Source organism: Trichomycterus rosablanca, chromosome 11 (genome assembly GCF_030014385.1).
Source record: "Trichomycterus rosablanca isolate fTriRos1 chromosome 11, fTriRos1.hap1, whole genome shotgun sequence".
NCBI lineage: Eukaryota > Metazoa > Chordata > Actinopteri > Siluriformes > Trichomycteridae > Trichomycterus > Trichomycterus rosablanca.
Genome location: NC_085998.1, coordinates 14,704,873 through 14,719,178, shown reverse-complemented (window position 1 = coordinate 14,719,178; position 14,306 = coordinate 14,704,873). Strand labels below are relative to the sequence as shown.

The window sequence follows — 14,306 nt, the reverse complement described above, 5'->3', positions numbered from 1 at the left end:
TATCAACTGGTATTACACACACCTGTTTCCGCAGGGTTTACTTCTCTTGTTAGCTGCTGGCTGGGGCCACACAACATGAGCAATGCCTATACTGATTGGCTGGTGCGACATGGTCATGTGGTTGGGTAGCAGAGGTTGAGGATGAGGCATGATGGTGCTGTAATGATTCACATGAGGCCGAACTTTCCTGCACAACACAAAAGTGAAGAAAAAAGAAGTTTAAGTTGCTAGTTTTCTATTTATAAACATTACTAAAAATAATTCAGCTATGAGCAACAAAAAATACATGTCAAAGTAAAAACATGACAGAGCAGGAACAGAGAACGGGGTTCGCATCCAGGTAAATATGGGGCAAGCTGTAGCCTAGTGGTTAAGGTACTGGGCTAGTAAATCAGAAGGTTGCTGGTTCAAGCCCCACCACTGCCAGGTTGCTGCTGTTGGGCCTTTGAGCAAGGCCCTTAACCCTCAATTGCTCAGACTGTATATTGTAACTGTAATGTAAGCCGCTTTGGATAAAGGCATCTGCTAAATGCCTGAGATACAGACAGAAGAAAACAAACTGTAATTAAATAAAACACAAATGAACTGAGTAACCCCATTGTTAACCTCTAGCAGTCACTTAATACTTTCCTGACATAGCATCAGTATATATTTCCAAACATATAGGGCTGCAAAGCCACATAGACCTGCTCTAGCGTTCCCAATTTCTCCCCACTATCCTAAATCCCTTGCCTTTAACACCATTGGCCCTGCGCTGATAAGGCCTGGGCTACACCAAACAGGAGGCAAGGAATTATTTTATTTATTTATTTAGATGTTTTACGTCGTGTTTACACAATGACTATATTCATGGCAGGAAGGGTAGGTATTTTTTTTTTTATATCTGGGTCTATAGCCGGCAAGAGATTACACATAGTAAGTTTAAAAAAATAAGTTATAATTTTAACACACTCTAGCCACAGCCTTCTATCTTTACCAAAGTTTCAGTTCTTCTCAGTGAGGGGCTGGTCATAGTATCACAAGACTCAAGTATATAAACTAACTTACTATGATTATTATAATTACTTCTACTACTTCTTCTAAGCTGTGTTTAATACACAGCCATGCAATTTTGGCTATTTCTTCACATTACCGGTAAGTACATTATTAGCTTGCATTATTTAATGATGTTCTAGTCCTTTTTTACAGGTGCCTTTTTTTTCTTGTTAATTAAAAGAGCTTCCTTTCATTTATCTTGGCTTCCCAAATACATGAGAAATTGAAGTACACTATATAACTTGGAGCTTGTTGAACATCTTATTCATAACATAATGCTATTTCTTCAAGGATTAAATTGAACCACTTCCTCCATTTATTTTTTGTTGATGGCTTTCAGTAGAGCATTATTATTTTCTCAAAAACCGGCCACTTTTTTTTCCTTTTACTGGTTAGGTATAAAAGTATTTTTAACATCGCATTATTAGCTGGCTAGTTTATGAGCAAAATAACTACACAGGCTAAAGCAATAATAGCACACAAAAGCCTAAATATATTTTCTTATGACCACCTTGTAACAAAAATCTTAAATCAGTAGGAACATATTAAAATTGATTGTAGCCTAGTGCTAGGCCAAATTAATGTGATTCTAGGCCAATCCTGTGTTTCAGGCATCTCAGTTACTCAATCTGGTATTTGGTTGGTCTGCTTCAACACTGTAAAAAGAACTACCAGGAGGTTCCATGGGAAAAGTGGGTTGTCATCGTACAGTCATTCACCGAAGAAATTCTTTTCACCTACCCCCATTCTGCAAGCCTCTGTGGTCCAGCCACAGAATCCGAAGCCACCGGGGTAACCTGCGGCCAGGCTGGAACCAGGATCTGCTGGGCCCTATTGGACCAGGCTTGCTGCTGACAGACACAAACATATGATGCAAAACATACTCAGGACAAAACAGTAGAGTGGTAGTTTTGAGGTGGTTATAAGTTTGTGTACCTGTGTGATGACTCCTGGTCTAATCTGTAGAGGCTGGATTGTGGGGGCCTGAGACACCAGTGGCATGGTGTTGTCAATTCGCACAGAGTAGCCTGCTGGCTTGGCTGGGTTTGGAGGGAGACCTGTTAAGGCATTTAATAAAAGCGGTTAACTGAGGCTAAGCAGCTACAGGGTGGGTCCCAGTTTGGGTCTGGTTTCTTTAAAGGTTTTTAACCCTTCAACAGTCTCACCAAGAAAATACTGTTTAAAAAATTATTTCTTTGCAGTTTAGTTTCTTGGGACTATACCAACAAAAAAATAGTATTTTATTACTAGTGCACACAGTATTTTTAATGAGCCTCTACCAAAAACAGTTGAGATAATCACAAAAATGATGCAACTTTCATGAATGATTTTTCAGCTGCTAGCTTCAAGTTGACATATAGGTTAGAAAGCATGTTTTTTTTAAAACCATCTACCAATATTTTAGTTTAAGACATGTCAACCAAGGAGTAGATACAGCCCAAACAAGTTTATTTAAGGACAGCTTATTTTTAGACAAGTATTTAGACTCAAAGTAAGCTCAACCAAAGGGATGAGCAAATCATTAAGTGTTAAGTGTTAAGGCAGGTGTTTGTTTTGCCACTGTTGCCCTTGGCTTGCTCAACAGGGGTTTTTTGGTTTTCCATCAAAGATTCTGTAAAGCTGCTTTGAGACAATGTCTATTGTAAAAAGTGCTATATAAATAAATGTGACTTCACTTGGACTGCAGCGCCACTAACATAAGCTGCAAATCAGTTTTAAAAATTGAAGCTTTACGCAGAAGAGTTTGCCAACTGTGTTTAGGGACATGATGTTTATGATGCAGAGAACACATAAAAAGAGAGATGATAGAAAAACATTTGTGAATGACAATACATTTAAAGCAATTTGACCTTACATTATTTACATTTCATTAACATTTGCTGCTTCATTAGCAAACATTATTCTCTGCTGATCTGCTTCTATTCCCCTCTCCATTTTTTTTCCCACTGGTGTCTGTGTATTAACACATTATGCCATTAAGCATCAGACATCATGTGGACTGGCTAATGATTGTTTATAGACTCTCACAATACAGCTAAGCAAAGTGCTGATTCACTCACAGCCGACCGGATTCACAGATGCAGCAGGTTCGTTTTTATTTTAGTCCATTAAACAACAGTGTCATTTTAATACGACACTTCAAAGTATCAAACAAATTGTATTTACTGGGATTTTATAGTCATGTTTTACACACTTTGGTTACATAGTTACACAGACACAGGGAGAACATGCAAACTCCACACAGAAAGGACCCCGACCGCTCCACCTGGGGACTGAACCCAGGACCTTCTTCGATCAAAATTTTAAATGTTTTCCCATATTGGTCTGGTTTCAAGGGGCCTTCATGGGGTGCAATTATTTAAACATAAAGATAGGCTAGAAAAGGAGATGGGTTAGGACGAGCCAGATGTGGTTTCAAGAATTTGCAGGCTAAACATCACAATAAAAATGATTGCCATAGAGTTCTACTTCTGTTATGTCTAACTAGTCTGTACCAATATGTCCAAATGGTCATGTGCAAACTGTAGACTTAGCGTAGGCACATTTTTGTCAGATATGTCTGTGATGGACACATGCATTGTTTAAGGTATTCTCAGGTAGACGTCAATAAGGATCTGGCCTAAAATCACAACAATAAGGGTGAGGTGGGTGTACCTTGTAGAGGGGGACAAAGGATCAGGGCTTGTTGAAATGAGTCCCCAAACTGAGCACCTCCTGTTTGCAGTGGGATCCTAGGATGTATTACTGAGGGAGCAGATGGGGCTAAAGGCTGCAGAAAGAATAAAGACAGAAAAAACACTCAATCTTTTAAACAAAAAATAAAATCACTATATTTTCTTCACAAGATGTGACCTACAGGGGGCAACATTTCAAAAGTGGAAAAGATTCACATGAGAAGTCAACACACACACACCGATGGGTTTAAAGTACACATGGAGAAATGTGCTGGAATAATCTGGGTTATTGAATTCTCTCTGTAATGGTCCTGCAGGTAAAACGTGATCTAAAGGGCACATGTGGACGCCGGCTCTGTCGATCACAGCAAACACAAAGCTTCTTTTCAGCACACTTCCGTTTTCCTATTTACATCCTAAATGGAACCCTTTATGACTTCTAACCTGAGCACGCAAAACAAATTCAGTCGTTCTGCTTTGACGTACAACAGAACGCATATAAACAAAACCTTCCATAGAAAAGCTTGATAAGTTTCAGCGGCAGACAGTACAGTCCTAATTCTGCAGACCTCGCATATGAAATATTAAGAATGGAATCAGAATGACAGAAATCACTGGTGCACGTCCTTAGCAACCGAACGATCGCACCATGCCGGGCTGACGTCGTTGACTGTGTTGCCATGACTATGACGCTGACAATTAGTGAGCTCCAGCTCCAAGTGAGAACAATGGAGGAAAGGTAAACAGAGCCGTTTAAATGAGAAGAAGGAACACATCCAAGCTATCAGCATACCTGCCATGCAGGGAACCTGAGTAAATGCTGCCTGCTGGTTACTACTGACAGTGCAGTGCTAGTTTGAAAACCACATCTTACTTAAACGTTTTAAACCGCTAGGATGATTATCGTCAGGGAATTCTTCCACCCGAATGACACAAACTAATCTGAGGGAAGGAAATTAAGTAGAATCAATTTTATAATGGAATGTTAGAAAGCAGCAGCCCACAAAATTACACACACATCAGAAAGTGTTTAAACACCCCCAACATGTACATCTGACTGACTATGAGTAATGGCATGCATGTGCTTCATTACCCTACACTTTAGCAACTTGTGCTACCAGGGGGGCTATTTATACCCAAGACACACATCATCCACACCAAAGCATAGCTTATCAATTTCTATTAGCAAATTCTTTGTAAGTATTAATGTGATTTATCATGAAATAGTGAATGATTCCTTTCAGCTGCTCCCATTAATAATCATTCAAGAGTTTATTTGATTTGGCACAGTTTTTTTTTTTCTTTTTCACAACGTATGCCCTTTCTGACGCAAGCCTTCTATTTATTCGGACTCGATACGTGTCCCGTCAATGGCTAGGCTCACATTACGCCATGCGCCTTCTGTATTTGTGAGCCAAGTCCAGGATTTAAACCCACAGAACTCATGCACTGCTGTTCCCAGCAGCTTGACTCTCAATCATTTATTATCATTATCGCCACATAAGCTCATTATACGAGAAAACAGTAATATACCACTAAATATTTGTGGTGAAAATAAAAGCTAAATACGCTAAAATGGTTTAAAGGTACAGATGGTGCGATTTTAAATGGCACACCTCAATGCAATTTCCATACAAGACCTATCCCTATCCATAATCTGTCAAAGAAATTTGTGAAAATGTGGAATAGGTTAGTGTAACACAATGTTTGAAGTGAAAGCTACTCAAAACACTTTCATTAAACCCTGCACCTTTAATTGGCATGTTTAGGAAAAACAGTCAGGTTTTGACTGCGTGTTTTATTCGCAATGCACGTCAAGTTTAACTACAAGCTATTCCACATTTACAGTGTTATTGCTTTTGCTAACTGCAGCTGCAAAACACAGAGGACATAAAAGAAGTGACGTCAAATGGAAAGCATTGGTTGCACGTGTGGCTAATTAAACTCAGTGACATCCTAATCCAGGAAACGTCAATCTGCCTAGTTTTGAAATTACTGGAATCACACACACTTACAGTGGATTCAGAAAGTATTCAGACCCCTTGACTTTCTGCAGACTTTAAATTTTACATTTAATCAGGTGTCGCAGCAGTAGAATACACTACCCCAGTACCGCTGAGATCCAATCTCAGTGCTGATCGCTCGGTCAAGTAGAAGGAAGGGACAAACAGCCTAGTCATTGGGAGATGGCTTTTAGTACCTATCCCAAGCCCGGATAAAATAAGGAGGGTTATGTCAGGAAGGACATCCGGCATAAAAACTGTGCCAAATTAGTTATGCAGAGCAGAATGATCCCTAAGGGAGCAGCCGAGAAAAAAAGGTTGCACAGTTGTATCCGAGACTTGCAGCTGTAATTGTAGAAGCCCCATTGACAGCAATATACTGAATTAAGGGTTTGACTTTGTCTTGGATTTTGAATTAATATAAAAAGAGACAATTATATAAATTCAAAATTCAACCCATAACACAAAAAGTATTTTGCTAATTATTAATGTCTGCAATGTGCTAATACATTTGACAAATTAAAAACAAATCAAATAAGAATGAACTAAGCATCATGTGTTTGAGATCAGGGAAAGTCGTATTGATTTTGTTAGGTGCTGCTTAACAGTGTGCTACAATGTTTGTTGTACCTGAGTGTGTACGCCAGCCATCTTGCTGAAGGGCACAGTGAGGTTAGGAGCTGAAGTCGTGGCCGGTCTCGTGAATGAGGCTTTGTTTCGGTTAACGGTGTCGTATGCGCCTGGACGCGAACGGCACACGTCCATGATGTGGAAACATGATTTAACACTGGGCAAAAAATACAAAAATGGATCAATTCATGATGTAAATGATGCCATAAGCTAAAAAAGTTAATATCAAATTGCACCCTTTCTAACTGCTGATAAATAATTGATGCATAGACATAAAAACATTAAAATCCCTTAAATTTATATAAAGAATGCAGTTATCAAACACCTATCTTAACGATGTAAAAAATACTGCCCATATGTTAGCCTCTTGAGACCCTACGGTCACATATAGGGGCATTACATTCTGGCTTTGTTATGCCTTAACTTAGACATGTTGTCCCCATAAGCACACACTGTTATCTGCCATCCAGTGGTAGCAAAAGTACTTAACAAATAAGTTAAAAGCAAGATAAAAAATGCATTAAAAAAATCAAAGCTCGGGTCTTGAGATTTTAAAGTAGATCATTCTAAGCTTAGCCAGTACAGAAACTGTATTCGTAAGAGGGCAGCATTAAGAAAAAAATGCTAACTCACTGCATCAAGGAAACATCAGTGCAACAAAACCCACACCTGTTTTTGAAAGTGTTCAATAGACAGTCTAATTTAAATCTACACAATCTAGGCAACAATGATCTCATTATGTCTGGTTAAAAGCAAATGGCATTTCATAGTGAAGACAGTGGTGGTGCGGGGGTGAGCTGATGCTGGGACATGATTCTATTCTGCAGCAGGACAATAACCCAACATAAAAGAGAGATCACGTCTAAATGGCTGAAAAGAAACCGCATTTGTTTTGAGTCTGCCTGTTCAATGTTTTGACTTGTTTTAACTGAAGTTCCCTTTGTGTCATAACATGTTTGGAGTAACCATTTTAAATCCTTCAGTGGGACACAGGCAGTCAGAAGGAAAGCTTTCAGATTTGTAAATACATAAATCCTCTTTGTAAACAAATCCCCCAGAGCTGAAGATGAAGGAATCCTGCTTACTGATTGCTATGAGGAAAGTCCAGCAGGTGCTGCATGGTTACGAAGGGATGGTTGAGAACTTCACTGGGGACGATTCTCTTCTCTGCGTCAATCAACAACATCATCTTTAACAAGAGCACAAACTCTCCACGGTCCATCTTCTCTGCCAACAGGTCAGTGCCTTCCAGATTCATCACTAAATTCACCTGGGAAAAAAAACGTTTATTTTTAACACTGTAGTAACAAGAGAAGCTATTTTTACTTACTCCATGGCAACATTAGAATCTTAATTCTGGTTGGTAGGAAGGTAAACTTTACAGCCAAAATTATGTAGACACTGCTCCATCAGGTGTTTTAGCCACAATCATTTATAACAGGGTTTTTCAAACCCTGGGTCGTGACCATTGGGTGGGTCGCGAGCCAAAAAAAATGGGTTGCAGAGAAAAATAATAATTACTCACTCACTGTCTTAACCGCTTAACCAATTAGGGTTGCGGGGGGGGGGGGGGGGGGGGTATTAGTCCATCGCAGGGCAGACACACACACACACACACACACACACATACATACATACCCATTCACCTATATGGCAATTCAGTGTCTCCAATTAACTTGACTGCATGTTTTTGGACTGTGGGAGGAAACTGGAGCTCCCTAAGGAAACCCACGGAGACATGAGGAGAACATGCAAACTCCACACAGAAAGGACCCGGACCGCCCTGCCTGGATATTGAACCCTGGACCTTCTTGCTATGAGGCGACAGTGCTACCCACCAAGCCACCGTGCCGCCCATAATAATAATTAAATAAATCGATTTCAAAATGACCCATTAACACAAAATGAACTTGTACACAAACACCCCTTGTGGAGGCTTTACGTTTCACCTTGTAAACCACCAGATTGACCAGATTGCCACCATTTTTATTAATGAAGCATATTTCGTTCTGATACGTTGTTTGTGTTGCCTGGGTCACAATAAAAATCATAGACGAAATGTGGGTCGCTTGAAAAAAAAGTTTGAAAAACCCTGATTTATAATGTGGATAAAATCTATGATATGAAATGAATCCATTTCCAGCTGTGTTGCAGCAGCTAATGCTTTGGAATATGATGTCCAACATGCTCATATTCAGGTGTCCACGAACTTAGTGGCCAAGTAGTGCTGATACTAGAAAAAATGCTTAGTAAAAATATTAACATACTGGTGGGATGGCAAGGACCTGCGACAGAATGGCATCCTGTGTGGAGAGTGTGACTGCCGTATGCCCAGTGCTTCTAGGGACAATGGACCCACCACAACCCTGACTATTATGCACCAGTGGTAAAAATGCTTTAAATTAAAAAAAAAAAAAAAAAAAAAAGGTAGTGTTGTTTAAAAATGATGTTCCTAGGAAGTGCTGGAATTCGTTAGGGGATGGGGTGGACTTCACAAGGAGATGCATATCTATGTGGGAACCAAACGCTGGCAGGTGATAACAAGCAGCCACAGACTGGACACATTTTGGAGGGGGCGAGTATCCTTGATTAGATCGGGGGTTGCACAAGCAGTAGCGGATTCACAGTGGGGAATTGGAAATGACAACACTGTAAAATAAAGAGAAAGAATCCTGAAAAAAACATGTACCTGAGAGCTTTAGGAAGCTGTTTCCTTAACATAATTGCAACCTGTGAGCTCATGACTTGCTGATTAGATAATGATAAATGAGCTGGTGTACAGTTGTTCCTAATAAAGTGGCTGTAAGTGTATAATATACCCAGGCTGAGATGTCCACTAAAGATCCAAGCCTAACAGAAATGTTGATGCGTCTAGAATTGTACAGCTGGTATTTACAGCTTTAGTGTAGGTGCTTTTTGTTTATGTAGGCAGTCACACATACGTACATGCGCTATATCATCCAGACAGCTGAAAATGTACTTTCTGGCTTCCTTTGATTTCATCCCAGTCTCTGCCTCATGCTCCTCTGTTGACTAAAGCACAGAAAAAAAACATGTTTACATTTTATACATGTATCATTGTGCATTTTGGTGTAGTAGAGTGTTTTTCAGAGTCCCAGACTCACTTTCAGTCTCCACGTTGCATAGGAGGACTCAGACTCTCTGGAGAAGAAACGTGACGTCTTTGTCCCAATGTTCAACAAGTGCTCTTCTGGCGGACCCTGCGTCTGAGAAATGTAGCGAATCTGAGGAGGACAACGAGAAAAAAAAATTATTAATTAAGACTCACATCTGAACGTTTAAACCAAAACAGATTTACAGTAAAAATAGGCACTAGAATGGCACATTGGTTCATTATGCTAGACCACCACAGCAAGATCTGAGATCTGGGCTTAATTCTTAGCAGTGCTATCAATCAGCTGGGCGTCTACAAAGAGGTATGCTATAGCGCTGCAGTGGACTGCCACTCTGTCCAGGGTATTCCTGTTTTGTGCCCAGTGTTTTCCAGTGGAACCGGACCTGCCACGACCCTGACCAGGATAAAGCGGCTGATTTTATTTTTTAATTGTTGATTAAAGGCAAATGCGAAGGCTTAATATCAGCCGATACAGATGCCAATCCAATCCCCACGTCCTCAAACTAACCACACAGACTCGATCCAAGCAAGTTATGCACATGTTCATGTGTTAGACAATGATTTCCATGTTAATATTTATTTATTTGCTTAGTGCCTACACCATGGTTATATTCACGGCAGGAAAGGTAGATAATTCTCATGTCAGTCTATAATCCTTGCCAAGTGTTGTTCTTTAAATGTGCTCTTTTATACCATTTCTTTCAAGAAATTAAGGATTGTTTTCATTTTAGCTTGGTTAAAGATATGTCAGTCTGGTATTTTTCCAATGCAATAAAAGGCACCAACTGTTTGGTATATTTACAGCAGGAAGGGTTTATAATTCTTATTTCAGTCTATAATCCTTGCCAAGTGCTGTTCTTATGTTGTTCTCTAAATGAGCTTTTTCATACCAATTTTATTTAAGAAATTAAGGATTGTTTTTATTTTAGCTTGGTTAAAGATTGCCATAGTCTAGTAATTTTTCCATGTTAACAAATGGCACCAACTGCTCATGCTTTTATCATAGTTATATATTTACAGCAGGAAGGGTAGATAATTCTAATGTCAGTCTATAATCCTTGCCAAGTGCTATTCTTATGTTCTTTAAATGCACTCATTTAAACCAATTTTTTTAAGAAATTCAGAATTGCTTTAATTTAAGATTGGTTAAAGATTTGTTGTCTTTGGTATTTTTCCACGTTAATAAAAGGTATTATTTCAAAAATAATAAGAACAATCCATGCTTGCTAGGTGCTGATAAACCATCAGCAGAAATCCAGCAAAGATCACACAACCACAGAAGTTGGTTCAACAAGCATATTTTTTGCTTCCCGACAGTGGCTGTGATTAATGCTTTGTCCATGTGTGTTTTGGTACGAGTTGAGAGCAAGCCATAGAAACAGAGTCCTCTGACGTCAGCAGCACCTTGGTGTAAGGTAAACCATCTATTAGATAGTGTGTCACAGAGGAGCTCCAAAGCTGAATAGCCAAACCGACATTTCAGGACTTCTGGTCAGACCACCTAAAACCTCTAAACATACACATACTTCAGCTGTCACGGAAGCTCAATAATTCAAAGCACTCTCCAGTCTCTGTAGTTTGCAGACCTGTGTTTGAATTACATTAATCAATTTCCTCTCACTCAGAAGCATGAATCATCTGTGTCACAAGTGGCCACTGGCAGCACAGGAAGGGAAAGATCATATACACTGACGAATATGCACTTGGCAGACTTACGATTGAGACAGGCTTTAATCCATGCAACTCAGTGTTAAGGGGCCTTGCTCAAGGACCCAAAGGTGGTAGCTAGGTTGTTGGTGTAAAACCTCAACCCTCTCGTTAACAGTGCAGTATATTAACCAGAACCTGAGCCACCACTACCTTACAGAGGAATGGATCTTTCCACAATACACGTCTTTTTACAGCAAAAAACAAAGTAGCTGTTTTTGCTTTCTTGATTATGATGTTCCAATGTTAGTAAATTGACTTTTTGATTTTTAGCAAATCCAATGATAAAAGCAAGAGCTGTGTCTAGTTTTTTTTTTTTTTTTGAGACATGGACCAATGTTATCACTGTGTCTATGTATTCGCCGGTGCGCTCTCATTGCTGGTCCAAAGCCCAGATAAAATAAAGAGTGAGATAGAGAGATAAAATAAGAAATAAGGTATGAGTACCACACATAAGGAACCCTGTGCAATTGCTCTATTAGTGGGGTTCGTTTCAGTAAGCGTCTATGTATTCGCTGGTGCGAGCGGCATAAGGAATAAGATATGCGTACCACACATGAGGAACCCTTTGCAATTGCTCTATTAGTGTGGTTCGTTCCAGTAAGCGTCTACGTATTCGCCGGTGCGCTCTCATAGCTGACCCCAAGCCCCAATCACGAGATGTGACACTGAACATGCCGTGAGAGAACAGAGTGCATTACATTTCTGGTGCTGTTTTTGACTTCGTTATCAATTTTACCACCTCTTGCTGTGTTATCAGTTGGTAAAAAAACCATCAGGTATACATAACCCTGATAAGTGTAGATCAGTGATAAGCACAGATCAGTGTGGTGCATTGTTCTGATGACTGGCTTGCAAAATATATGTCATAAATGCGCTATAATTTTTTCCAATATATTTCCAATAAAAATGCTTAGTCTCATCAGGACTCGTGACAACCCAAAAGACTAACAGATCCAACATTGGAACCAATACGACCAATGCACACCTGCTGTTAACAACAAAGATGCATTCAATAGAAACAATAAAAACAACTTTGGTTAAAGTTAATACCTTAAGCGATTTCTTCTGATTAACTCGAAGGGTCGAAAAACCACAAACATCCATGACTGGAAATAGACCGGGCAAATTAGTTGGGAAGCGAGCCCAGCTTCCTGGGCTGGATGTTTTGGTTGGCGTGTTGCAAGCACGTTCAAAAGCAAAGAGCAAGGCCCAACAAGGGAGTCGATTAATCAGCATTCCTATCTCTTACATCACCACGCTGGGAGTGAACGCTCTTGTTCATGATAGATTCTTGTAAATGTTTTACGACATGCTCCATTTGAGCAGGGTGGGTCACAAAATGCACCACTGATCTGTGTTCAACTGTAGCGTATTTGTAAATAAACAGGTTACACCCAAATTTATAAGAATAACCAGTAGATAAAAGATTATAACCGAGTGCTTTTAAGCCTTCAGGTTTGATTCCAAACGTTTATGAATGGCACTACAGTAGCATCAGTGAGTGTGCAGCAGGTCCAAACCTGCTTGAGGAGTGATGGGAAATCACCAGAACTATACATCACCAAAATCTCCCACACACTGGTACACAAACAGCCTTAACACCAAGTCTTTAACCCACTCGTCACCACTGATGAAACATTCCCAGGCTCTCATTGCTGGAATCTTGCTGGTAAACACTGCAGCACGTTGAAGAGCTAAGTGCACTGGAGGAGTTCACTTATCCGTTGGCTATAAATACATTCTGCTGTGTGGGGTGCAACTGGACCCCCTACCCCAGCATGAAGGTGAAGCATGAATAAAGTGTGCTGAAGTGAGGATTCACTTTGAAATCTACACACAGCTAGAAATAAAAGCGGACATGAGCAGTATTCAAATGTAATATTAAATGCAATATTTTAAATAAATATAAAACAAGTCTGGCTTTCTAGCAAATGACATTTTATTTAAAATTGAGTCTTCTACACAACTACACCAACGTGTCGTTACTGAAGCCAAACACAAAAAGCTAGAGATGCTAAATTTGCCAGTTACTTTTAACTGATAACTGACAAGCTTATAGCATCCCAAGTCACCCTCAGACCAGTCAACCTTTTTCACTTACTCCATGTCCAGTTTCAAAGCTTGCATGTTCATGTAGGTGATTTCAGTGCTTGACAGGAGTTAGCATGAGTACTTTGATTGGCCTGCGTCTACAAAGCCTTATACACATGCTTCAGATGCACCGTGTTTACATTCACCTCATCACCAGTATTAAAATGATCTACAGTTTGTGTCGCAGTGGTCAATATGTTGGTTTGTACCGGACGCCATAGCCGTCATGTCCTCTGGCATCAATAAGCATATATGTATGGATTCCAAGGTTAAACAGCAGGCACTGATTTTCTGCCAATGCTCTCCCATTGTAGAGACAATGTAGATGAAGTTCAACAACCCAGCCCAAGACAGATTGATTTGGATATGCTAATAACTGTAAATAAAAGCTTTCAGAATAGAGTGGCTTCTCCCAAACATGAGAAGTCTTGATAGAAGAAAAGCTTGATTGGGGCACTACTAATATTTACATTTACATGTTCGGCATTTAACAGATGCCTTTTATCCAAAGTGACTTACATTACAATTACAGTATATAGTCTGAGCAATAGGGGGTTAAGGGTCTTGCTCAAGGGCCTAACAGCAGCAACCTGGCAGTGGTGAGGCTTGAACCAGTGACCTACTGATTACTAGTCCAGTACCTTAACCACTAGGCTACGACTTGCCCCATAAGATTTATCAGTTCTTAATGTCAAACACCATTAATGACAATTTTGTATCTACAATTCACCTCACTTGCATGTCTTTGGACTGTGGGGGGAAACCGAAGCTCCTGGAGAAACCCAAGCACACATGGGGAGAACACCTGGGAATTGAACCCAGGACCTTCTTGATGTGAGGCAGCAGTGCTACCCACCGAGCCACTGTGTCAGTGATCAGACTAGAACAGAGTTTGCTAAATAACAGCAAGATTATTTACTCCATGTATCATCAGAGAAAAGGGGAGAAAACCACAGACATGGTGGATTTGGACAGATATTAAATCACAAGAGGTTTAACTACGAGTCCCCCTAATAAACTTGTGCA

At 39.9% G+C, this 14,306-nt stretch overlaps 1 protein-coding gene across 2 annotated transcripts in view; it reads right to left on the bottom strand.

Moving 5' to 3' along the window:
- hipk3b (homeodomain interacting protein kinase 3b) overlaps positions 1–14,306 on the bottom strand; it is a 58,540-nt gene that overhangs the window by 11,183 nt on the left and 33,051 nt on the right. Inside the window, exons 4-11 of one of the 2 annotated variants that reach the window (XM_063005198.1) lie at positions 9,469–9,588; positions 9,290–9,376; positions 7,429–7,613; positions 6,344–6,500; positions 3,691–3,805; positions 1,972–2,093; positions 1,777–1,886; positions 23–187 (exon numbers count right to left, since the gene is read on the bottom strand). In XM_063005198.1, the coding sequence (XP_062861268.1) occupies positions 23–187; positions 1,777–1,886; positions 1,972–2,093; positions 3,691–3,805; positions 6,344–6,500; positions 7,429–7,613; positions 9,290–9,376; positions 9,469–9,588 (1,061 nt within the window). The remainder of the gene's footprint in view (positions 1–22; positions 188–1,776; positions 1,887–1,971; positions 2,094–3,690; positions 3,806–6,343; positions 6,501–7,428; positions 7,614–9,289; positions 9,377–9,468; positions 9,589–14,306) is intronic. The other variant, XM_063005199.1, reaches the window with a different exon arrangement.